The sequence below is a fragment of the Hyla sarda genome, chromosome 5 (genome assembly GCF_029499605.1).
Source record: "Hyla sarda isolate aHylSar1 chromosome 5, aHylSar1.hap1, whole genome shotgun sequence".
Lineage (NCBI taxonomy): Eukaryota > Metazoa > Chordata > Amphibia > Anura > Hylidae > Hyla > Hyla sarda.
Window position 1 is genome coordinate 281,007,647 of NC_079193.1, and position 27,854 is coordinate 281,035,500.

The window sequence follows — 27,854 nt, forward strand, 5'->3', positions numbered from 1 at the left end:
CCTATATAATTGCGCTGCGGGGGAAAGACTTATATAGCACAACATGGGGGCAAGATATATATAGAAGCGCTGCAGGGGCCAGACATATACCCCCTAGCGATTCTATATATCTTTCCCCACCACAGCGCATCTATTTGAAAACCCCGCTGGGAGCCCTAAATGGCTCCTCAGTACCGGCCATTCAGGGCTCCGGGAGGGGAATTTAATAATGAAAGTAAAAGTACACTGTACATTGCATGCCGCCCACTCCCCTGCTTAATAACTTCTTTTCGGATCGGGTCTCAGAAGTGAGACCCGGTGCAATCAATCCCTCAGCCCCTGTACTACCGCCACCAACATGGAACAGACCCTGTTCCATGATGGGAGTAGTAGTTCAAGCACTAAAGTAGTCTGAATTTACAGAGACAGATGGCTGTGTGAATGCAGCCTTTCAACATGTTACATTGTACAACGTTTTTAAATTCTTTTTGACCCATATATCTTAATCTGTTCTGTATGTTTGCTTCTCACTGTTTCTTATCTTTAATTGGATGTTTCTGTAATCATCCTGGCAATAGTTGAGGCAGGAGCACTTTCATACCTCCAAATCTGTGCTCTCTTACTCTCCTTGCGTCAGTGACAACTCTGGCATGCAGCGGTCAGTGGAGCACACTGAAACAGCATGGCGAAGTTAAAGGGGTATTCTGGTGGAAAACTTTTTTTTTTTTTTTTTTTTATCAACTGGTGCCAGAAAGTTTAACAGATTTGTAAATTACTTCTATTAAAAAATCTTAATCCTTCCAGTACTTATTAGCTGCTGAATACTACAGAGGAAATTATTTTCTTTTTGGAACACAGAGCTCTCTGCTGACTTATCTGTCCATTTTAAGAACTGTCCAGAGTAGGAGAAAATCCCCATAGCAAACATATACTGCTTTGGACAGTTCCTAAAATGGACAGAGATGTCAGCAGAGAGCACTGTGCTCGTGATTCAGCAGAGAGCTCTGTGTTGCAAAAAGAAAATAATTAATTTCCTCTGTAGTATTCAGCAGCTAATAAGAACTGGAAGGATTAAGATTTTTTAATAGAAGTAATTTACAAATGTGTTTAACTTTCTGGCACTGTATTTCTGTATTATGGTTGAGTACCCCTTTAAGCATATGTGCACAGTTAGTCCTCCAGCAGAATAGTGAGTACAGCTCTGGAGTATAATACAAGATATAACTCAGGATCAGTACAAGATAAGTCATGTAATGTATGTACACAGTGATCCCACCAGCAGAATAGTGAGTGCAGCTCTCGAGTATAATATAGGATATATCTCAGAATTAGTATAGGGTAAGTAATGTAATGTATGTACACAGTGACCTCACCAGCAGAATAGTGAGTACATTTGTGGAGTAAAATACAAGATATAACTCAGGATCAGTACAGGATAAGTAATGTAATGTATGTACTCAGTGAACCCACCAGCAGAATAGTGAGCACAGCTCTGGAGTATAATATAGGATATAACTCAGGATTACTACAGGATAAGTAATATAATGTATGTACACAGTGACCCCACCAGCAGAATAGTGAGCACAGCTCTGAAGTATAATATAGGATATAACTCAGGATCAGTACAAGATAAGTAATGTAATATATGTACACGGTGAGCCCACCAGCAGAATATTGAGTACAGCTCTGGAGTAAAAGAGTAGGGTCACATGTAACGGATCTGCCGGTCACCTGACCTATTTTGTGCCTCCTGACTGTGATAACTTCCTCAGGTGGGCTCTTTCGGCTCCTCCGTGTTTACTGACAAGGGAGGAGATTAATGGCCTCACTTTGTGTGTGCTGCAAACAACTTTTTAGCTAGGCACCAGGCCCCTGAGTGATCAGGCAGGCAAAGGAGCTGCCCAGCACCACGGCCCGGGATCTACACTTACTTCCCTTTATGAACACAACATCACAGACTGGGACAGAGGCCCAGAGGAGACGCTCTAGCAGTGGTGAGGTGTTTTCTTCTTTCTCCTCTGCGCTAAGCTACTCTCTGGTGAGGGAGGGTAGAGGACGCAGGTGACGTACCTGCGCTGCACGTCTCTTAGGGTCTATTCACATGTACAATATTCTGCGCAGATTTGATGTGCAGGATTTCAAGTTATGTTCAGTTTACATTGAAATCTGTAGCGTCAAATCTGCACAGAATACTGTACGTGTGAATAGACCCTTAAAGTGTCGGTGATGTGCCGGCCTGCTCACAGTGATCCAGCTCCTACAGCCATTGCAGCACTTTTACAAGTGAATGTCAGCAGCCCCCCAGCGTGCCAGGCATTGCCGAACCCTGTTCTAGATATTAAGCGTTTTTTGTCTTGGTTTTTCATATATTATTGTGCTTTTTTTTCACTGTCTATCTGTGATGCTGATACTCATCAGATTTGTTAGTGTAGTTAATGGCTATTGGCTATGGCAAGCATTCACTTTGCCAGTATTCACTCTGGTCCTTTAACATTGTCTGTGGGAGGTATACACTAAGTGTCAAGTGTTATACTTAAGGGATATTAGGTCCCTAAAAAAAGCTTATGCCTTGCACAATTTTTTTTCAACTGGCTCAGTCTTAAAAGAATACTGCAGAGGTCTACACTATTCAATCCAGCAAGTCATGATACATACCACTTAAAGGAGGCCTGGCCTAAAGCGTCTTTATAATACGATTACCATATATACTGAGACTTTTCAAGGTGCATACAGTAAATGTGGACTGTGAACACAATGTGAAATGAGTATGGGTATCATGATATACTGTACCAAATTGTAATAAGCTTGATAAAGCCAACACCTGTAGTGCCTCACAAACCAGCTACTGCACGCAGCTCCCTCAACCAGCTAGCTAAATTCTGCAGGACTTTTTAGGCCACATTTACATAAGATAATTTTTGTTACGGATTCTGCAACATAGTACAGTACAAAACCTATGCAGTGGGCTTTTACAAAATCAGTACACATGCAGTGGTCTGTAGATATGTTTCAATCGTTGTATTGCAGAGGTCTATGTACAATAATTCACAACAGAAGTCTTAAAAGCTATGTACATATTTGCAACCACTTTTTTTATTGTTACAATATATGTGAAGGGAAAATACACTGTACAATTGATCCTAAATAAAAAAATAAAAATGCCTTTCATCCAGTATTTAAAGTCTATATGCCGACCTTTGCAACTCCATGATATCAAACTACAAAAAAATTTTTATGAGGGTATATGAACATCATAGCCAATGGGGGGGAACTGCTAAGAGCACACAACTATGTAGCATATTTTGGAGCATTTATTAATATGGCAATTTGAGGCCCCCTGAAACTTCTTCTGGATTCCGTAACTGATGAGACAGCTTATTTGTTGTTTTTTTACATGCTTGTTTTTTTACTGACTATTAAATTACAAGAATGCATATCAACCCATAACCATTGCTCCTAAGGCCATCCATAAACAAAAATGAGCCCCCCCCAATATAATTCTTATATTATCACAATCTTCTATAGGCAGAGGCTCTCCATTGCCCATGATCTTGTCTCCTCGAGATGCACAATATTTTACTTATTAACCCCTTCGCGCATTTCGCCGCTCGCGGCGCTGATCGGGTTAATTAGCTAAAGTCCCGGGTGTCCGGCGGGAGACCACTTCCGCCCAGGACCCCATTTGATTGACCCGATCAGCGATCGGGTGTGCAGGGGCAGCGGGTGCGCGGCGGGAGCAGCGGGTCTGCAGAGGTCCGGCGGTGTCCACGATGACAGGGGTAAGTGCCCTCCCCCTTACAAGTTGCAAAACTACAACTCCCAGCATGTCCAGACAGTCTGGGCATGCTGGGAGTTGTAGTTTTGCAACATCGGGAGGACTACAGTTTGGAGACCACTGTGTATTGGTTTCTAACCTGTGGTCCTCCAGATGTTGCAAAACTACAACTCCCAGCATGCCCAGACAGCCAATGCCTGTCTGGGCATGCTGGGAGTTGTAGTTGTTTGCCTCCAGCTGTTGCAAAACTACAACTCCCAGCATGCACAGTCTGTCAGTTCATGTTTAGAGCTGTAGTTTTGTAACAATTGGAGGTTTGCACCCGTAAACACCCCCTTACCCCCACATTGTGTACAGGGTACATTCACACGGGCGGGGCTTTACAGTGAGTTTCTGAATGCAACTTTTAGCTGCGGCAAATTTTAACCGCAACTCAAACTCCCAGCGGGAAACTCACTGTAAACCCCCGCCTGTGTGAATGTACTCTAATAACACTAACTACACTAAACAAAATAAAAAGTAACATACTGCACAATTATCCCCTCCCCATAAAAATGTGTTTCCAGAACAGAACCTCCAGCTGTTGCAGCCATTGACTGTCCAGGCATGCTGGGAGTTTTGCAACAGCTGGAGGCACCTTGTTTTGAAAACACTGGCGTAGGGCATTTGTGGTTGTGGAGGCAAGAGTAACGCTTGCATCCGTGTCTGCCCCTATGCAAATCCCTAATCTAGGCCTCAAATGCGCATGGCGCACTCTCCCCTCACCCCTGTCGTATTTCACGATAACAGTTTAGGGCACATATGGGGTAATTGCGTTACAAATTTTGGGGGGCTTTTTCTCCTTTTACCCCTTATGAAAATGAAATATTGTTGTCTACATCAGCATTTTAGTGTAAAAAAAATTTTTTTTACACTAACATGCTGGTGTTGCCCCATACTTTTCATTTTCACAAGGGGAAAAAGGAAAACAAGACCCCCAAAATTTGTAACACAATTTCTCCTGAGTCCGGAAATACCCCACATGTGGACGTCAAATGCTTTGCGGACACACAACAAGGCTCAGGAGTGACAGCGCCATTTGAGGCCTAAATTGGTTATTTGCACAGGGGTGGCTGATAGCTACAGCGGTTCTTACATAAACGCAAAAAAAAAAAAAAACACCCACATGTGACCATTTGGCTGGAAATGAAGGCCATGTTTGTTTACAAAGCCCCCATAGTGCCAGAACAGTGGACTCCCCCCACATGTGACCCCATTTTGGAAACTACACCCCTCACGGAATGTAATAAGGGGTGCAGTGAGTATTTACACCCCACAGCCCACAGGTGTCTGACAGATTTTTGGAACAGTGGTCCGTGAAAATGAAACATTTTAATTTTCATTTGCACAGCCCACTGTTCCAACGATCTGTCAAACGCCAATGGGGTGTAAATACTCACTGCACCCCTTATTACATTCCGTGGGGGGTGTAGTTTCCAAAATAGTATGCCATGTGTTTTTTTTTTTTTTTGCTGTTCTGGCACCATAGGGGCTTCCTAAATGGGACATGCCACCCAAAAGCCTTTTCAAAAGCCAAATGTAGCTCATTCTCTTCTGAGCATTGTAGTTCACCCGCAGAGTACTTTACGTCCACACATGGGGTATTACCATACTCAGAAGAAATGGGGTTTCAAATTTTGGGGGGCATTTTCTCCTATTACCCCTTGTAAAAATTGAAAATTTGGGGAAAAACCTGCATTTTAGTGAATTTTTTTTTCTTTTACACCTCCCACTTTAACAAAAAGTCGTAAAACACCTGTGGAGTGTTAAGGCTCAATTGTACCCCTTGTTACGTGCCTTGAGGGGTGTAGTTTCCAATATAGTATGCCATGTGGGTTTTTCTTTTTTGCTGTTCTGGCACCATGGGGGCTTCCTAAATACAACATGCCCCCCAAAAACCATTTCAGCAAAATTTGCTCTCCACAATTCCATTGTCACTCCTTCCTTTCTGAGCTCTCTAGTGCACCCACAGAGCACTTTACATCCACATATGAGGTATTTCCTTACTTGAGAGAAATTGGGTTACAAATTGTTCTCCTTTTACCACTAACATAAAGTAGAATATGTCACGAAAAAACATTCTTGTAATCAAATTTATAAGTTAAAGCATCCAAGAGTTAGTAATGCTTAAAGTGACAGAGGTCAGATTTGAAAAAAATGTCTGTGTCCTTAAAGGAGAACTCCGGAATAGGAAAATGATCATCCCTACTGCCGGCAGTAAAAAAAAATAAACAGGTACGTTCCTTCCTTCGCTCCCCCTGCCTCGATCCTCTTACTGGTTGCCGGTGGTCAGCGGGTCATACTGCACTCAGCCAATCACCGGCCGCAGCGAAGTCCCGACATGGCCGGCGATAGGCTGAGCGGCAGTGTGACTTTTTCGGCCCCGGCATTAATTTTCAAGCTATGATTAATATAATCAAATGTTGTATTCTTATATTCTACCAACATTGCCCAATAATCTAAAGCGTAATTTTTATATAATTTTCTATCAGAAGCCGCCATAGATTTAGCTGATTTAGCATTGATAATTCATGTGACTAAAACCGGCTTTTGTTTCCAACACTTAAGGCAGGCACTATTACTAAGATATGAAGATATCTTGACGTTTTCTTAAATTTGATATTGCTCTCCTATCCAAGTCTTATTCTTTGGGGCCTTCACCGCATGCTTTACCTGTAAATGTACTCTCCGAGGTATGCCATAATTCTAACACAATTCTTGGAAGGCTTTCAACCTCCTTGTTCAAAAAATGTATTTATTAATCATAGTCCTAAACCATGCCAGAATCTCCATTCCCTTATTTCTCTTAATTCTTTATAATTCTTATTATCAAACAAAGGTGACAATTATCAATTACCTTTGTGTTGTAACCACCCTTTTTTTCTATTAACTGGAAACTGTTCTTGTAGCTGTAACGATTCCAGGTACTTCCAAGTATCCAAGTGATTTGCATTGTTGTGCTCTACCAAATATCTAATAAAAAAAAAAAGAAAAAGGGCTACTCCAGCTCTAATACATCTTATCCCCTATCCAAAGGATAGGGGATAAGATGTATGATCGTGGGGGTCCCACCACTGGGGACCCCAGCAATCTGTGATTCTTCACCCATGGCTCCGAGGATGAAGCGTGACGACCACGGGGCTGGAGTATTGTGTCGTCACAACTCTACCCCTGTGTGATGTCACACCCCGCCCCCTCAATGCAAGCTATGGGATGGGGCATGATGGCCGTCTTTGGATAGGGGATAAAATGTATTAGGGGTAGCTTATTACTTTAATCCTAGTATTGATCTTCTGTAAAGTAGGGAACACACACAGCTCCGGTATTACTAAAATTCTTACAACACCCTGGTCTCATCCCCATCTTTCAGCCCACCATTTACAACCACTGCTGCCATAAATTCCCTATATAACATCTTAATCCAATTAATCCACTTGGAACTAAAACAGTTACATTATAAGGCTATGTTCACACATCGGAATTTCTTTGCGGAATTCCACTTGGAATTGAATTTAACGGGATTCTGCTGTGTTTTAATGGTATCCCCTGTCTCACAGCCCAAAGATTTACATAAAGCCTACATATATTCAGTGTAGACATTCCACTAACAAACCCATGTTGATGATCAGAAAATAGAGTATGCATTACCTTCCCTTACTTATCTGCTAAAACTTTTGCTATGATTTTTACATCTAGATTTAGCAGAGAAATGGATGTAAATAATTCTGGATTATACTCGCCCTTCCCTACTTTTAACATTAATACAATTGTTGCTTTGTACATAGGCAAAGATAATTTCTCCTCATTGTGGTCTTCACTCATATTGGCTAACCTAGGCAGCCACTGATCTCCAAATAAGTGATAGACCTTTATGTGTAGGCCGTTCGGTCCTTGTGATTTTGTCTGAGAAGGCTCTCTTACCACCTGTCTCGCCTTTTCAAACATGAAGAGTCAATATACTTTCTAATCTCTTCTCCAGAGACTTGCAACTCTGATCCATATACTTTCTTATAAACATTTAAAAATATATATATTATTTCCGCTTGTCCTGTTATCATCTTCTTCTCCTCCTCATTTCTCATCTCCGATATAAGGAAAGAAGATCCCCTCTCTTTTACCATATTTGCCAGTTAACTTCCCAGTTTACTTCCCTCTACACAGTGCCTTTGATCTTTAAAAAAATAATAATAATAATCATATTATTCTTAGCTTTGCTTTCTTCAAAGTGATGAATAGCACAACACAGAGCTTCAAAACAAATATTCCTGGATTAATTTTTTTTTCATAATGTTATTTCCCGAAGAAAACATGATTTTACTAAAAACAGACTTGTCAGGAGATGCCACAGATCCTCTTTAAATGGATGAAAACAACAGATTCAACTGTTAGGACAGTTGACTTAGAAAAAACCCCCAATGATTCTCATTCTGGAAATGAGCTACAGAACCCTGCGTAACTTATGTTCAAGAATTTGTGAAACATGTAATGGTAGTATCACTTTTACTGACATTGAATTTCCTTTTCTCTCTGCTAAGTAAAATAGTAAAAATGTAGGTTTGTTTATCTACACATAGGGGAAATTACAGCAGACTTTTGTGAAATGAGTAACAATGTGTTTGATTGCCATGTATAGCATTATTTTTACTGTGGTGCCAGTTTTAGAGTACTGTAAAGTGCATAATCTAGAGTCACAAGTCTGGGTCTTCTATTTTCTAAATACGTATCTATATGTTAGGATATTATAGCCTGTAACTTTTTTATGAAAATGCTCTTTCCATTGGGGCAAATATTTGACCCCAGATAACAAATATCCCAATGTACTGTATGCTGGGAGTTGTAGTTTTGTCCGGGCATGCTGGAAGTTTTAGTTTTGCAACATCTGGAGGTCCACAGGTTCAAGACCACTGATGTAGGCAGTGTTCCCCAACAGACATACAGCCTCCAGCCATATACAGTGTATGGTTGGAGGCTGTATGTCTGTGTACTGCCCACTTCAGTGCTCCGATCACCGCTCTGGCTATAGCAGTAGGTCTCAGGACCGGTGGTCGGAGCACCGAAGATGACGTGCCGATGGTCACTTGCCAAGCTGGCCAGCGCGTGTCTTCCTCCTTCTCTATCCTCCGGTCCTCGGCGCCTTCGTTTCCATGGGCGCACGAATGGGACGTCAGTGACGTCCCGACATGCGCTATGTCCCGGGGCCCTGGGTTTTTAAACTTAACGAACGCGGGGCCGCAGGGAAAGAATAGTGATGGGGGGAATTGCCCCATCGCTAGGACGGGCAAACACCGGCTCTGCTCGAGACCACGGGCCAGCTCGAGGCCCCAAGCAATTGCTTGGTTTACCTATCCTGTTGCGACCTCCCCCGCCGAACCCCCGGGACTGACTCACCGAACCGAACCCAGGTTAAGAACCACTGGTCTAGTGTTAATACAATTATAGCATTATACAATTCGACAATATTGCAGATACGCTATAAACAGTTTAATAATGAACATATTTAACTTGCTTCTTTCAGTAACTGCACTTTACTTTAGAACATTCCAACATAATTTTGCTTTTTGTTGCAGCGGAGCTTATTATGAATGTGGAAATGTCTTTTTCATCTATACGATCTACAGTTTTTTTGCTTAGCGTGTAGTAAGCTTCCTGGTGTAAAATATCTGTTTTCTTCTTGTCCTAAATTCTTTTGTACAGAATGCTTGACAGCCCCAGCCGCCTAGATGAAGAACACAGATTGATTGCCAGATATGCAGCAAGGCTGGCAGCGGAGACCACTTCATCAGTAAGTACATTATCTTAAAATAGAAAGTAAAAAGTTAAATTCCTGGCTAGAATTTCTTAATATGCTTTCCTTAGTTTTAAGCATTTTACTATATGCACTGTACTGTATACGTTTTAATTGCTGATGTATTTCCTTATACTCTGTTATAACTATACACCACTGTATATAACAGTCATGGTGTATGGTAGATTAAAGGAAAATCAGTTCAAAAGAAAAGTTTTTTTTATTATTCATTTTGGTGCAAGTATTAATAAACACCTATGCTTAGCCTGTATTTCCTATTGCGTGGCTGTTTAAAATCAGCGCTGAACACCATATAGGCTTCGAATGCTTCTTTGTAAAGGTGATGCTACCTTATTGTACTACTTCAAACTATATCTTTCTCTATAGCTGGCTTTCATAATAGTCTTTATGTTCCATATATAGATGTTAAAATCATTCCGTCATAACCTCGAAACCACCTTCCTAATAACATGTGGATACCCCTCATGCCACCAAATGCGGTCAGACCAGTTGATGTAGGTGACCATACCTGTGAAGGTATCCTGTGGTATCTGGCACCAAGAGGTAAAGATCATTAGGTGGGACCTCCGTGGATTTAACTAGTATTTCCAGCACACTCCACAGAGGCTTAATTAGATTAAGATCTGAGAAATTTAGAGGTCAAGTTAACACCTTGAACTTTGTCATGTTCCTGAAACCAACCTATTTGTAGTGTGGCAGGACACATTATCCTGCTGAAAAAGGCCACTGCCTTTAGGAAATACTGTTGCCATGAAGGGGTGAACTTGGTCTGCAGCAATGTTTAGGAATTAATGTTTAGGGTTGAATGTTGCCCAGTTGGGCATTACCTAGGTCACCATACTTCCTCCACCAGCTTGCCTTCTTTGCATCCTAGTGCCATGTCTTTCCCAGGTAACCAATGCACATACCCTTAACCATATATATGATGGAAAATAAAATTGAAATTCTCAGACCAGGCCACCTTTTTCTGCTGCCATGTTCCAATTCCGATGCTCGTTTGCCCAATGTAGATGCTTTTAGCATTAAAGAGGGGTCAGCTCACAAAATCTATGTTGGTCAATTTGGATGATGAGCATCATTTATTTATATGTAAAGGAGAACTTATCATTATGATGTACCCCTTTTTTAATAAGCTGCATTTACAGGGTAATACAGGATCTAAGATGACGTCAACAGACATGCACCAGAACACCAATCCTGAATGCTTGAAGAGTTGGACATTAGGTTGTAGAGAGACTTTCAGTGATGCTTTTAGAGTGATATAAATGATAAATTCTATTTTTGGTTATATTTGGCATGCCCAATAAAAAATATGAAGCACACATGGCAAAATTATGGTTCTACTCTGTATGGAGCTGTAATAGGCACTTATAGAGGTGCATGGGGCCTCAGTGGACCTCCACATGCTTCCTACTTCATCAGAATTGTGAAATTATGGAACTATTCTCCCCTAGAAGCATTGCCTTAGCTCTACTTGCATGATTGCCAGCTAATGAGCTGATGTAAAGTAAAAGCTGAGCTGTGATTGGTTGCTGAGGGAAAATCACTCCACTTCTTCTCTCACACAGATTGATAAATCTGGGCAAATGTCAGGATGTCATGCTTAGTTACCTTGAAGGTTATTGGCTTGGTCTGGCAACACATCTAGCATATCGGTATTCATTGCATATGATTGTTCCCTCCCTTAATATGTGATGTTATCAACAAAGGATATATAAGGCAAACAGTCTCCATTTTGGGAGCCATTAGCCCAGACCTCTGATGACGCTCTGAGAAGCAAAACATGTCAGGGGGGCTATTTGCCTGAGTTTTTAATAAGGCTGTGTCCCCTGTCATATTTTTTTAAACTTGTTGTTAGGACTGCAGCCACCAACAGTGAACAGTGTTTGTGTGTGTGTGTGTGTGTGTGTGTGTGTATATATATATATATATATATATATATATATATATATATATATGATGTGATACTCCCAGTGTTATACAATTTTGGGTGCATGCCCTCATGTCACAGTGACGTATACCTGTTATGGTTTTAATGGTACTTTTATGGTTACACCTTTTAATAAACATGTTAATAAAAGTGATGTTTTAGGATGGGGTAATAATAAGGGTATTTTTGATTCCGGGAATGGGATTTGTTGGTTTAAGTTGCTAGGGGATTATTTTGGAGTTGCTTGTAGCAGAAATGCTGCAGTTTTTCCGCAGCAAAAAATGAGCCCAAATCAGAAATGGATTTAAAAGAAATAGGAAATATAAAGGAAGTTGTCCTACTTCCCACTTCTTCCTGGATCCTCTTTCTTCCATGTGGCCATATGTATAATGTGATCCACTAAGCAGTTGCCAAAGTCCCAAACAGGCTGAAAAGAGAGCAATTTTGCTGCATTAAATAATCACTTTCAGCCTAATTAGAGTATCCCGTGGAGAGAAATTGTGATATCTATCATGTGAAGTGGTTTGTCTAATGTATAGGGGGGTAACTGAACGGTCCAATTTTATGTTCGTTTTGGGAAAGAAAGTTACAGATCAGTCAGGATACATGCAGGGGAGGATGGAATGGACACGGGGGTACAGAGAACGGCGACGGACCGTTTACGCGTCGGAGCGCTTTGTCAGGCCGGTGCTAGCACCGGCCTGACGAAGCGCTCCGGCGCGTAAACAGTCCGTCGCCGTTCTCTGTACCCCCGCGTCCATTCCATTCTCCCCTGCATGTATCCCGACTGATCGACATTATCAATAAAGAAGCCTTTTACTGACCTGGTGAGTGCTCCGCTATCTTCTTTTCACTTGATGTCATTTGCTGTTTATGCTTGGCATGGTAGCACTGAAGAGGTTGAAGTTACTGGTTTCCAGGGACTGTGTGGATCAGGTGTCCATCCATTTGAGTTCTATGCAACGTAAGGAAAGGTGCTGAGACCTATCTTCTATGTGTATGTTATTTTATAATGGACCCAACCCTTTGTTTGACCAGGAGATGGCTATTTCCATTGGTATATTGGAGCTGCTTATCCCAATCTCTTTATATAGTTAGTATGGTTGAAAAAAGACATACGTCCATCAAGTCCAACCAGGGGATTGAAGGGAAGGATGTAAGGGGATAAGGGAAAGGGATGTAGTTTTATAATTCTGCATAAGCATTAATGTTATTTTGTTCCAGGAATGTATCTAACCCTGCTTTAAAGCTGTTAATTGTTCCTGCTGTGACCAGTTCCTGAGGTAGACCGTTCCATAAATTCACAGTCCTCACGGTAAAGAAGGCGTGCCGCCCCTTTAGACTAAACCTTTTCTTCTCCAGACGGAGGGAGTGCCCCCTCGTCCTTTGGGGGGGTTTAACCTGGAACAGTTTTTCTCCATATTTTTTGTATGGGCCATTTATATACTTATATACGTTTATCATATCCCCCCTTAAACGTCTCTTCTCAAGACTAAACAATTGTAACTCCTTTAATCGCTCCTCATAGCTAAGATGTTCCATGCCCCATATTAGTTTAGTCGCGCGTCTCTGCACCCTTTCCAACTCCGCAGTGTCCCTTTTATGAACAGGCGACCAAAACTGAACAGCATATTCCAGGTGAGGCCGTACCAATGCTTTATAAAGGGGGAGTATTATGTCCCTGCCCCTCGAGTCCATGCCTCTTTTTATACATGACAATATCCTGCCGGCTTTGGAAGCAGCAGCCTGACATTGCATGCTATTTTGTAGTCTGTGATCTACAAGTACACCCAGATCCTTCTCTACCAGTGACTCTGCCAGTTTAATCCCCCCTAAGACATACGACGCATGCAGGTTATTAGTACCCAGATGCATAACTTTACATTTATCCACATTGAACCTCATTTGCCAAGTGGATGCCCAGACACTTAGTCTATCCAAGTCATCTTGTAACTTATGCACATCCTCTATAGACTGTACCGTGCTACAAAGCTTGGTGTCATCTGCAAAGATAGAAATAGAGCTGTTAATACCATCCTCTATATCATTGATAAATAAATTAAACAGCAGCGGGCTGTATGGCTGTAAACATACACACCCAACCACCTCATTTCATAGCATTGCTGGTAGGAGCATGGAGCCCCATCCTATAGTAGTAAATATCAGTAAAAGCACTATTATAACATGTTCTACGTTTAAAAAAAAAAGTTATATATTGGAAGAGGTACATTTTATGGAGGGAATTTAAGACAGACATGCCGATCTTAATTTAGGCTTTGTAGGAGTAAGATGCACCAGAAATATTTGCCTCCTAATAAACTTGGCACATCTTTCACTCTCCGAGCACTGGAATTTGAAATATTTTCAGGTTATGAGCTGGATCACATTTCTGGCATAAGTTACTGTATTGTTAAATCCATCTCAGCCCCTGGGCAATAGCTTCTGTTATCCTACCTATCTTTCCAGGTGCATTACCAAAAAAAAAAAAAAAAAAAAAAAAAAAACACTGTCGTTGTTAACTGTTTTCAAGTAGCAACAGTTTTTTGTACACTATATCGAGAAGATATGAACTGACAAATATTAATGAATTATCAAATACTGAATATATAGGAATTTTTTTTCATTATCAAAGATTTTTATATATATAAAATATAGTGGGGGAAATTTATCAAAACCTGTCCAGAGGAAAACTTGCTGAGTTGCTCACTTCTGCCCCCTGCACGCGATTTACTGAATTCAGCAGAGGATCTTCTGGGGGACAAATCACAGGACCTACAGGATATATTTAAGTAAGTGACCCCTCGTTGGACTCCGGTTCCCCCACACTATAACCCAGTGTATAAGGTCTAGTGTGGGTGACCAGGCTGACAGTTTTCCTTTAAAAGGGTACTCCGTTCCTAGACATCTTATCCCGCTGCTGGGGGCCCGCTGCTACCCCCATGGCTAGCTGAAATATTTCTGTGAACCTCCATTCACCCAGAATAGAAGGGTCCTGTAGGTAGGACAAACACCTATCAATTATGAATGGCATATTCTGTGGCAATGCCATAATGCATAAGTTCTGAATACCCCTTTAAGGCTGGGTTCACACCACGTTTTTCAAATACGGTTACCGTATACGGTTTTCCGTTAAAAAAACGTATGGCAAAAACCGTATGCAACCTTATACAACCGTATGACTCCAAATTAAAACATATACGGTTTTTCCCCATACGGTTCTATCCGTTTGCATCAGTTTTTGCCAACGGTTTTGCTATTTTCTTGGAATTAGTTTTCCAGCAATTTAATAAAGTTACTATTGTTCTATTGAAATTCCAATCTGCGCATCTGTCAACTCCAAAAACGGATTAGAAAAACCGTGTGCAACCGTATTCTGAAATTCTGTGTACGGTTCTCATAGACAACAATGTTAAAAGAACCGCATACGGTTTGCATACGGTTTTCCAACCGGAGGCAAAAACGTGGTCGACAGCGTTTTTGCCTACGGTTGAAAAATCGGCAAAACCGTATCCGAGGCAAAACCGATGCAACCGTACACAACATTTGGAATACGGTTTACAATGCATTCTCTATGCATACGGTTTCGGATGCGGTCGTATACTTATTTTTGCAGAAAACCGTATACAGTTACCGTATTTGAAAAACGTGGTGTGAACCCAGCATAACATTTGCACTAAGTTATCTTATTTTATTTTTTTTGTCATGTAGAATAGTCTGGTTTTGAACATCATGTGCAAAAAAAAGAAACTTGAGATAAAAATATGGCTATGTCTATTTCCCTATTGGTGTCATTGTGTGGCTTATGCAGGAACGCTGGGGAGATCCTTGATAAGAATGTTTTGTTTTATTACAGCAGAGTCAGCAGAGAGGCCCAGACATCTCCTTTACGATCGATGCAAATAAGCAGCAAAGACAGCTTATTGCAGAGCTGGAAAATAAAAATAGGTATGGTATCTGCCATTTGTAAAAGGTTTTATGGTGTCTCTTGTGAACACATTGTAAGTAAAGTCATTACACTGTGGGGAAATGTTACTTGTAATTGGATTAAGTTCTCTTGATGGTGAAGATCTCAATAACTTTAGAAATGCTTTCAGGCTACATATCATACAATGTTTCAATACTGTGCATGTACACTTTGTACTACTGTTATTGTTGTTGATAATAGTAGTAATAATAATATTAATAATAATAAAAATACATAGCAATTATAAGGCTATGTTCACACACTGATATAAAGAAAAGTGTCCTTTTTTTTTCTATAATGTTATATTACAGTCTATGGAAAAGCGGCATCTGTGCACTTACTGGCCCAAATTTAGCAATCTGCCTGAAATTAAAACTTTCCAGTTATGCCCGTAACAACCAATCACAGCTCAGCTTTCATATCTTAAAGGGGCATTCCAGGCTAAACCTTTTTATATATATATATATCCACTGGCTCCGGAAAGTTAAACAGATTTGTAAATTACTTCTATTAAAAAATCTTAATCCTTCCAATAGTTATTGGCTTCTGAAGTTTTCTGTCTAACTGCTCAATGATGATGTCACGTCCTGGGAGCTGTGCATGATGGGAGAATATCCCCATAGGAACTGCACAGCTCCCGAGATGTGAGTCATCAGAGAGCAGTTAGACAGAAAAAAACAACTCAACTTCAGAAGCTAATAACTATTGGAAGGATTAAGATTTTTTAATAGAAGTAATTTACAAATCTGTTTAACTTTCCGGAGCCAGTTGATATATAAAAAAAGTTTTGGCCTGGAATACCCCTTTAACAAGCTTTGACATAAAGAAAGCTGAGCTGTGATTGGTTTTGGTTTCAGGCAGATTGATCAATTTGGGCCATTGTTTAAAGAAAACCGATCATAATGCCAAGGTTGAAATTACAGACTGACGGACGCTTTTCCATAGACTATAATGCAACACAATTAGATATATCTACTTAATGTTACAGTGTGTGGACATAGCATATTGATCAAACACCCCTGTTATAAGCACATTGGTGACTTTTAGCAGCACATAGTTGACTCATTACATTCTTTGTCTTCTGTTTTGGGGTTTCTAAGAACCATTTAGGGTTATGTATAATCTAGGGAATAATTGTTTTTGTACCAATTGCTTTTTGATTACTTGTTCCTGATTTTACAAAAAAAACAGATATGCTGCCAATTTTTAGTTATTTATTTACTACATCATGCACAAAAATAGAATAACTTTATAGTAAAGGTTGTTATCGATGTAGCTATGTCATTTGATGGTTTTTCGTTTAACATTTTTTTGGTTTATTTTTTAATAATAAAACATTGTATAAGGGTAAAAGTTTTTATTTTTATTTATTTTATTTTATTTTTCTCCTGATGAGCTGTGGCTAGGTTTTGGAGTAAATAAACTAGCTAGTTAGATGCAAAGAAGTGACTAAGTGCTCATCTTTTTGTTCCTTGTCTGAAGAAAAAAAAAAGACAGAGATCATACAGATCACAGACATATTGCTCTCCCTGGATGTTGCTTATTTGTCCTCTTTAGCACCAGTGCCCCCCCCCCCCCCCTCCCTTTCACAATCCTAGTTTCAAAAGCGTCGGTTGCAGGTCTAGCTGTGATGTATTTTTCGCCCTATAGGACGCACCGGCATATAAGACGCACCCTATTTTAAAGGTCCAAAATCTAGAAAAAAGATTCTGAACCCAACAGAGATCTTCAACCTGCGGACCTCCAGATGTTGCAAAACTACAACTCCCAGCATGCCCGGACAGCCGTTGGCTGTCCGGGCATGCTGGGAGTTGTAGTTTCACAACATCTGGAGGTCCGTAGGTAGAAGACCACTGGTATAGGAGGTAGTACTCGTGTCACCGCTGCCCTGGATCCAGAGAAAGGGGAGGGGGGCTCAGCTAAAATATGTAAACCCTGGGTGCTTAACCAACATTATATGAAGCCAACGTTGCAACAAACCCAGAAACAATGTACAATGGAAGCACACCAAAAAAATGATACAATAGGTACAAAATATGACAATCTTTATTAGGAGCACATGATTACATAGCAACAAAAAAAAACACACGACATGATAATGATAGACACAAAGAAAGTATGATTAAAACCATTTAAAAAGGCCCATGTCGGGCCACACCACACAGATGAGACATGGTATATGTCTCATCCGGACCTGGGTGAAAGAAATGTAGTACCCCTACCACAAATGAAGTAATACTACCCTAGGCCCCCACCTGACCTGAATCACCCAACCACATAAAAAGTGACAAGTACGCAATACACAATTTAAACCTGTATACAAAAGTGTCACAATGAAATATCGGAGATGACAGGGAATCTCTAGAGCTAAATAACCGAACAGTCAAAATGTAAACAAATGAACTAGAGATGCCAATAAAGGATTGCCTAGATACGGTCAGATGGGAACAAATATCACCCGTATACCCAGGTCCGAAGAACCTCCACGCGTTCCGTCACTGAGCGACTTCCTCAGGAGTGTGTCACACTCCTGAGGAAGTCACTCAGTGACGGAACGCGTGGAGGTTCTTCGGACCTGGGTATACGGGTGATATTTGTTCCCACCTTGTGTTGGCCTTGCCTCCCATCTGACCGTATCTAGGCAATCCTTTATTGGCATCTCTAGTTCATTTGTTTACATTTTGACTGTTCGGTTATTTAGCTCTAGAGATTCCCTGTCATCTCCGATATTTCATTGTGACACCTTTGTATACAGGTTTAAATTGTGTATTGCGCACTTGTCACTTTTTATGTGGTTGGGTGATTCAGGTCAGGTGGGGACCTAGGTTAGTATTACTTCATTTGTGGTAGGGGTACTACATTTCTTTCACCCAGGTCCGGATGAGACATATACCATGTCTCATCTGTGTGGTGTGGCCAGACATGGGCCTTTTTAAATGGTTTTAATCATACTTTCTTTGTGTCTATCATTATCATGTTGTGTGTTTTTTTTTTTGCTATGTAATCATGTGCTCCTAATAAAGATTGTCATATTTTGTACCTATTGTATCATTTTTTTGGTGTGCTTCCATTGTACATTGTTTCTGGGTTTGTTGCACCGCTGCCCTGGATGTCGCTCCATCGCTGTCACCGCGTCCCCGTGGTGTCCCCGTCGCTCCGGACGTCTTCTTCCCCAGGATCCAAGCTCTCTGTCGCCGTCATCACGTCGCTACGCACGCCGCTCCTATTGGATGACGGGACGGCGTGCGCAACGACGTGATGACGTCGAAGGAGAGCGCCGCCATGCAGGGGATCTTGGCGCGGAGCAGACGCCGAGGAGCCAGGTAAGGTCCCTTCCGGTGTTCTGTAAGCTGTTCGGGATGCTGCAATTTCACCGCGGCGGTCCCGAACAGCCCGACTGAACAGCTGGGTTAGTGTTATTTTCGCTTCAGACGCGGCGGACAGCTTTGATCGCCGCATCTGAAGGGTTAATACAGGGCATCACCGCGATCGGTGATGTCCTGTATTAGCCGCGGGTCCCGTCCGTTGATGGCCACAGGTATTCGCCCCACTTTTCCCCCCCAGTTTTGGGGAAGAAAAAGTGCGTCTTATACGGCAAAAAATACGGTAGCTTAAGCTTAAAGGCTTTCTAAGCAGCTCCCTCTGTAGTCACACTGATTTCTGAGCTGTGCTTGGGCAAACAATTGTCTTTTTCCAGGTGCTTGAGCTGATTTCAGGATAAACATTAGTGGGGTAAAAATCACATGCGGTAATCTATACATAAAGACAGTAGGGTGAACTCAATGTTGTGCATGACAGTAACATTTTGTCCCTTCTCTGTGTTTTTCAGGGAAATATTGCAGGAAATACAAAGGTTAAGAATTGAACATGAACAGGCCTCTCAGCCTACACCAGAGAAAGCACAACAGAATCCTACTCTACTGGCGGAACTCCGACTGCTCAGGTAACAAAAGATAAAATCTGCCACAGCTTAGCTCTCATTATCATTGCGAAGCAGAGTATTTACCTCTTGTTTCCATCCATTCTGTATATAATGAATATGCAGAATAGTCTTTCAAGGAAATCCTTAGACAACAAAAAGACCAGACCATGGCCTAGAAAACCACTGTGCATCGATGACAAAACAATTTAAAGTAACGTCACAATGTGTTCTATTTGTCGCGCCATTACAAAAATGGATTTTTAGCACTAACACCTTTGTTTTATACCAATGCTATCTACAAGTGTATTTATTCACTATGCTAAAAGAGAGCACTTTGCTTATATGTCTTTGTGTTCATAAATAACCATATACGCTAAATAATCAGATGGCTTCGTACATAAAGGGCATATAAAAGACAGACCAAACAAAGTAATATTCATAATGCATGGTGTGATATTTAGATGTAATTTTAAGTAAGAAGTGAATAAATTAATAGCAACTTTCAATGTGCAGGAATAAGCATTGTTCCTCCTGAATGATATTGTAGTATGCCATTCTGCCACTTCTTACTAAATTACAGGTAGTAGAAAAGGGGCCAGATGGAATGTAGGAACCAATGACTGCAGGATTAGGCTGCACTCATGGCTTGTTTTTAATATGAAACAATGGAGAGACGTAGGTCAGCATGGGGGCTATTTTTTTTATTTTTGTTTTTGTTTTTAACCCAGAAATCAAGGAAATTTTTTTTTTTTTTTTATGGAGCAATAACAATCATTGCAAAACTGTGCATACCACTTATTGTTGCACATGACTATTAAGGCTTGGGAATACAGAATAACGGCAGCACTGAGCAGAGAACAACTGGAGGGTAAGTATAAGGTTTTTTTTTGTTTGTTTTTTTATTATAACCTCCCAATCTGTGCCTCCTGACAAAATTTTGTTAAGTCTAGCAACACCTTTAACTATTGAAGGTAGGTCTCAGTTAAAACCTCGAACCTCCCCAATTTAACTGAATCTCTTAAAACTTGAACCTCAACTGTGCTGTGTGTCATCCAGAATTTTTTTTTTATATTTCCTTACCATGGTCCCATGCAGCTCCTGTTCCAGTTCAGCAGCAGCTCAAAAAAATGCTATTCTGGAACACCCCTTTAAGCTCATGTTCTGAGCATTGTTATGGTGCATTCACACTGCAGAATGTCTGCCTAGAGAAATTCCAGGCAGATGTTTCCTGCACAACGGGCTCAGACTGTTGAGTTGGTGCTTGGACAGTCACTATTAAGAACAGTGCACATCCGAGCAGATTCAGCTGAAAGAATACGGAACAACAAGATGTACCAGGCACTGCTCTGTATAATACTATAGTCCCATAAAGTAGCTCTATGTGGCTATTGGTGCAGGTAGCAGCTGGCTGTGTCCTCGGGTGCAGACATGTAAAGTACAATTTCAGATAATACTGTATAGCAAGACTGAAAAAAGCCGCACTCACCCGGACTTCAGCTTCACCATTAGGAGTTTATTTCCAAGAAGATGGCTGCAAACATGTGGAAACATACAATTCCATGGCTGGGAGCGAGAGCCGGCAAGGCTCTCAGACGCGGGGCACACCACTGATAGGATACTAGTTTCTCGTCACTGCGGACGGTTCTTCTGGCCCAGGTGTACGCCTCTCTCAGGTGGTAAGTGTCTTTTATAGTAGCTGCCAGCCATAGGTGCTAGACAAAACTCAACTATATAAGGTGTAATGTGAACTATCACCCAAAACATAATATAAAAAACACTAAAAAGAATATACATACATAAATGTGAACATGTATATTAAAATCAATCAGAGAAAAACAGAAGATTCAGAGGAAAGAAGTTCTTTCTTTCATTAAGTCCAAGTGGACCGGTCGCATTTAACCTAATTATCCAGAGTGCTTCTCTGCGTAACAAAAAGGTGTCTTTGTTTTCTCCACTTGGAACTTCTATTCTTCTTTCCAAACCGGCAAATCTCAAGTCCCTCCCGTCACTACCGTGGCATTCAGCCATATGGGCAATGAATCAGGGGGCACCTTTGCCTGTTCGAAGGGAATAAAGATGTTCGTATGTGCCATTTTCTTTTCATCTTGCCTATATAATAAAATTGGCAAGGACATATAATGCAATATACGATGTAGCTGGACTTACATGTAATAAGCTGATTCACGTAGATATTATTGCCTCCTAGGATAAAATTTTGTTTAGCCAGATTTAACTGGCAATAATTGCAATTTCTGTATGGAAAATTTCTTTTGGGTTCTACGTTTTGCAGCCAATTCTTTCATCAGCCTGAACTTTCTTTTTCTTATGTTACAAGACATCAGCTATGGAGGTGGATTTCCTAAATGGTATTATCGGTTTCTCCTTTGCATTAACTCCTAGATCATTGTCTTGTGCAGAAAAATACCAGTTGTCTAGGATACGTTTCCGTATTATATGATTCATTCGGGAGTTTGCAAACGAAAAAACGATAAGTTTATCATTTTTGTTCATATTGGACTTTTTCTGATTATAGATTTTTTGTTTTAACAGATCTTCTCTTGTTTTATTCTGTGTTTTTTGTACTGCTCTTTCTAAAACATTTGCAGGATATCCTCTTTTATTTAATCGTGACAGTAAATGTTTTGCTTGTTCATTAAAGGTAATCTGATCGCTGTTCACTCTCTTCAATCTTAGAAGCTGGCTATATGGGATATTGTCTTTGATACATATAGGGTATGAACTGTTGTAATGTAGTATGGAATTTTTGGCAATTGATTTTCTAAAACCTGCATTTTTTAACAAACCATTCTCGATAGACATCCTTACGTCTAGAGTCAAACCGCCATGAACGCTAGTAAATAGCATATTGACGGATATTTTTCATTTAGAAAATTTATAAAGGCCTGAAATTCCATTTCCGAACTATCCCAAACTATCAGCACATCGTCGACATAGCGCAATTAATATTTAATGTGACTGATGTATGGATTTTTGGTTGAAAAAACTAAATCTTGTTCCATCATGACCAGAAAAATATTTGCATACGTACGTGATACAGGAGAGCCCATGGCCGTGCCATGGGCCTGCCTGTACCATATACCATCATGCAAAAAATCATTGTTGTTTAAGATAAACAGCAATGCCTCACAAATAAATTCAATGAACTCCATAGATTTACCTGCTTCTGTGAGAAACCTCCACATAGCCTGTACACCAGCATCGTCTGGAATGCGGGTTTACAGCCTTTCGACATCTATGGAGGTGAGGCGATAGTCCTGCCACAAAAATTTTTCAAAGGCCAACAAAAGTTCACCAGAATCTTTAAGTAGTATAGGAATACCTTTTAACAATGGGGCAATGAGCCAATCTAAGTAGCTTGATAGAAATTGAGTTGGTGCCCCTATACCTGCCATAATTGGTCTACCTGTGGGATGAGAAACACTTTTGTGTACTTTCGGCAACACATACCATTTTGCAGGTTTGGGAGTAGTGGGTATTAATTTTTCTGCAGTTTTTAATGAAATAACAGATTTTTCGACATAGCGTCTCAGGAGGGAGCGGAGGTAGTCTATGGTTCTTCTGGTAGGATTTTCCTTTAAGATTTTATAAGTATCAGTGTCATTTAAATGACGATATACTTCTTTATTATATTCAGAAGAACTCCATACCACCACCGCGCCTCCTTTGTCGGCTCTTGTTATATGTAGATTTTCTTGTTCACTTAGCCAGGAAAGGGCTGTTTGTTCTTTTTCTGTTAGATTCTTCTTGGGGGTAGGTTAGATAAGTGCCTGGGTCTCCTTTATTACAGCTTTGTAAAACAAATCAATATTACTTCCAGGTATGATGGGAGGATTAAACATAGATTTATTGCCAAAAAAAAGTACAGTGACCCCCTGACCTACGATGACCCCGACATACGATAATTTCAACATGCGATGGCCTCTCAGAGGCCATCGCATGTTGAAGGCAGCATCAACATATGATGCTTATGTATGTCGGGGCCATCGCATAAATGGCTATCCGGATAGCCGTTTACGGGGCCCCATGTGCTCCGGTGATGGTCTCCTAACTGTCCTCGGGGCTCCGGAGCATCTTCTTCGGGATCCCCTCCATCGCTGGCGCTCTCCATCATCGTCATCACGTCACTGCACACACCGTCCCATCATGCAATAGGAGCGGCGTGCGTAATGACGTGATGACGGCGACGTGAGAGCGACGATCCCGGGCAGCAGAGATGTTCCGGAGCAGCGGGGACATCACGGGGACGTGGCGACAGCGATGGAGGGCGACATCCAGGGCAGTGGTGACGAGCGGTGACGGTCCGGAGCGGCGGGGACAGGTGAGTACAACTTCCTATTCTTTACATTGCATGGATCCCTCAACATACGATGGTTTCAATAAATGATGGTTCATTTGGAACGGATTACAATCGTATGTTTAGGGACCACTGTAGTAATAGTAGTAGTAGTATCTATATCAAAATCAGTATGAGAGGGTGGACATTCCCCCCCCCCCCCCCCCCGCCCCATCATTTCTGCAAGCATATCGGCACATAGCTTATCTTGTGGAATGAACTCGCTAGAAACCATGAACCCTAATTCGGAAACTCGACAGGGGTCTTCGCCCTCTAGGATTCTATACTCGTTTGTGTTTTTATTATTAGCTTGCGCAAAAATTTTTTTTTATACATTTTCTTTAATTTTAATGCTTTGTGGATATCAACTTCAAAGGATTCTCTATTGAACTTATCGTGTAACCCATAATTTAACCCTTTTGATAGAACAGATAAACAGTCCCTATCAAGGACAGTGTCTGTGAGATTTAAACATAACACAACAAACAACCATATACAAAAAAGCCTAAAAAGGTCACAGATTATCTTACTACAGAATCAGATTCGAGCCCCACTGAGGACATAGAACCAGGAGGTTCAGGAGTTAACCCATACTCACCCAATACACCTGCAGCCCCTTTAGGAGGCACACCAGGTGGGGAGGAAGAAAAAAGAAGACATCTACAAACGATCCAAGAAGAGGAAGAATATCAGTTGGAGATCATAGAGGACATAGACAATGTTATAAATCTCACAGACACTGTCCTTGATATGGACTGTTTATCTGTTCTATCAAAAGGGTTAAATTATGGGTTACACGATAAGTTCAATAGAGAATCCTTTGAAGTTGATCTCCACAAAGCATTAAGAAAAATGTTAACATTTTTTTTGCACAAGCTAATAATAAAAACACAACTGAGTATAAAATCCTAGAGGGCGAAGACCCCTGTCAAGTTTCCGAATTAGGGTTCATGGTTTCTAGCGAGTTCATCCCACAAGATAAGCTATGTGCGGATATGCTTGCAGAAATGATGATTGGGGGGGGGGGGGGAGAATGTCCACCCTCTCATACTGATTTTGATCTAGATACTACTACTTCTTTTTTTTAAAGGTGGCAATAAATCTATGTTTAATCCCCCCATCATACCTGGAAGTAATATTGATTTGTTTTACAGAGCTGTAATAAAGGAGACCCAGGCACTTATCTACCCTACCCCCCAAGAAGAATCTAACAGAAAAAGAACAAATAGCCCTTACCTGGCTCAGTGAACAAGAAAATCTACATATAACAAGAGCCGACAAAGGAGGGGCGTGGTGGTGGTATGGAGTTCTTCTGAATATAATAAAGAAGCATATCATCATTTAAATGACACTGATGCTTATAAAATCTTAAAGTAAAATCCTACCGGTAGAACAATAGACCACCTCCGCTCCATCCTGAGACGCTATGTTGAAAAATCTGTTATTTCATTAAAAACTGCAGGAAAATTAATTGGCACTACTCCCAAACCTGCAAAATGGTATGTGTTGCCGAAAGTACACAAAAGTGTTTCTCATCCCACAGGTAGACCAATTATGGCAGGTATAGGGGCACCAACTCAATTTCTATCAAGCTACTTAGATTGGCTCATTGCCCCATTGTTAAAAGGTATCCCTACACTACTTAAAGATTCTGGTGAACTTTAGTTGGCCTTTGAAAATTTTGTGTGGCAGAACTCCTATCGCCTCACCTCCATAGATGTCGAAAGCCTGTACACCTGCATCCCACACGATGCGGGTGTACAGGCTATGCAGAGGTTTCTCACAGAAGCAGGTAAATCTATGGAGTTCGTTGAATTTTTTCGTGAGGCATTGCTGTTTATCTTAAACAACAATGATTTTTTGCATGATGGTACGTGGTACAGGCAGGCCCATGGCATGGCCATGGGCACTCCTGTATCATGTACGTATGCAAATATTTTTCTGACCATGATGGAACAAGATTTCGTTTTTTCAACCAAAAATCCATACATCAGTCACATGAAATATTATTTGCGTTATGTCGACGATGTGCTGATAGTTTGGGATAGTTCGGAAATGGAATTTCAGGCCTTTATACATTTTCTAAATGAAATTTTTTTTTCCAATATGCTATTTACTAGCGTTTATGGTGGTTTGACTCTTGATTTTCTAGACGTAAGGATGTCTATCGAGAATGGTTTGTTAAAGGGTAGCTCCCACCATCCTTTTTTTTTCCTCTCTGTCCCTGCCTATTTCCCATCTATCCCTAACCCCCTCCCTGCCTTTAATTTTTGTTTTACTATATAAAAAATGCAGTTTTGTCTGCCTGGTAGTGTGCTCACTACCAGGCAGACTTCCCCAACAGGCACCACGTCACTGATGCCTGCTGAGGCCGACACTTCTGCCCTTAGTTCATCTACACAGGGTGCCTCCAGCTGTTTCCCCACTACAACTCCCAGCTTGCCCTGACATCTATTGGCTGTCAGGGCATGCTGGGAGTTGTAGTGGGGAAAAAACTGAAGACACCCTGTGTTAAAAACAATACATGGCCGCGGCGCAACCCGAAAACCCCGACCCCCTTCTGAACCCCGCTACCCAGACCCTGCCGCGCAACCCGCTCCTACCAAACCCCCCCCCCCCCCAGACACATACCAGTACAGTGCAGCAACGGGGCTGGCGTGAGAAGTAAGTGCAGGACAGCAGCAACGGGATGGCAGGGCCGGCGTGCGATGCCAGGGAGCAGGGGAGCCAATGCGCGCTTCTTCTGTTCTCAGCGCTTGCTCCCGCCTGTCTGATTGACAGGCAGGGAGCGAGCGCAGCATGAATGAGTTAGGACCGATGCCTGGGCGGCATCAGCCCGAATTCAGGCGTGACGTCACGCCAGCCTGCAGCCGGCCACTAGGAGGGTGACCCCTAGTGGCCGGTTTTCAAATGTAAAATGCACACTGTTAATTAAAAAAAAATTATTTAACTATATTAGAGATATGCTTTAGTACATAATTACTACAACATATCAAAAATAAAATTTGGTGACAGTGCCCATTTAAAAACTGCAGGTTTTAGAAAATCAATTGCCAAAAATTCCATACTACATTACAACAGTTCACACACTATATGTATCAAAGACAATATCCCATATAGCCAGCTTGAAGAGAGTGAACAGCAGTCAGATTACCTTTAATGAACAAGCAGAAAATTTACTGTCATGATTAAACAAAAGAGGATATCCTGCAAATGTTTTAGAAAGAGCAGTACAAAAACACAGAATAAAACAAGAGAATATCTGTTAAAACCAAAAAAATATAATCAGAAAAAGTCCAATATGAACAAAAATGATAAACTTATCGTTTTTTCCTTTGCAAACTCCCCAATGGACAACTGGAATTTTTTGCACAAGACAATGATCTATGAGTTAATGCAAAGAAGAAACCGATAATAACATTTAGGAAATCCACCTCCATAGGTGATGTCTTGAAACATAAGAAAAAGAAAATTCAGGTTGATAAAAGAAAGAATTGGCTGCAAAACGTAGAACCCAAAAATAAATTTCCATGCAGAAATTGCAATTATTGCCAGTTAAATCTGGCTAAACGAAATTTTATCCTAGTAGGCAATAATATCTACGTGAATCAGCTTATTACATGTAAGTCCACCTACATCGTATATTGCATTATATGTCCTTGCCAATTTTATTATATAGGCAAGACGAAAAGAAAATTGCCCATACGTATAAGGGAACATCTTTATTCCATTCGAACAAGCAAAGGTGCCCCCCCGATTCAATGCCCTTATGGCTGAATGCCATGGTGGTGACGGGAGGGACTTGAGATTTGCCGGTTTGGAAAGAATAATAGAAGTTCCAAGTGGAGAAAACAGACACCTTTTTGTTACGCAGAGAAGCACTCTGGATAATTAGTTTAAATGCGACCGGTCCACTTCGACTTAATGAAAGAAATGACTTATCTTCTTTCCTGTCAATTTCCGTTTTTCTCTGATTGATTTTAATATACATGTTCACATTTATGTATGTATATTCTTTTTAGTGTTTTTTATATTATATTTTGGGTGATAGTTCACATTACACCTTATATAGTTGAGTTTTGTCT

At 40.9% G+C, this 27,854-nt stretch overlaps 1 protein-coding gene across 17 annotated transcripts in view; it reads left to right on the forward strand.

Moving 5' to 3' along the window:
• DTNA (dystrobrevin alpha) overlaps nt 1-27,854 on the forward strand; it is a 444,962-nt gene that overhangs the window by 387,259 nt on the left and 29,849 nt on the right. For all 17 annotated transcript variants that reach the window (XM_056521817.1, XM_056521818.1, XM_056521830.1 and 14 more), the window contains 3 exons: nt 9,488-9,575; nt 15,383-15,474; nt 19,323-19,436. In XM_056521817.1, coding sequence (XP_056377792.1) covers nt 9,488-9,575; nt 15,383-15,474; nt 19,323-19,436 — 294 coding nt within the window. The remainder of the gene's footprint in view (nt 1-9,487; nt 9,576-15,382; nt 15,475-19,322; nt 19,437-27,854) is intronic.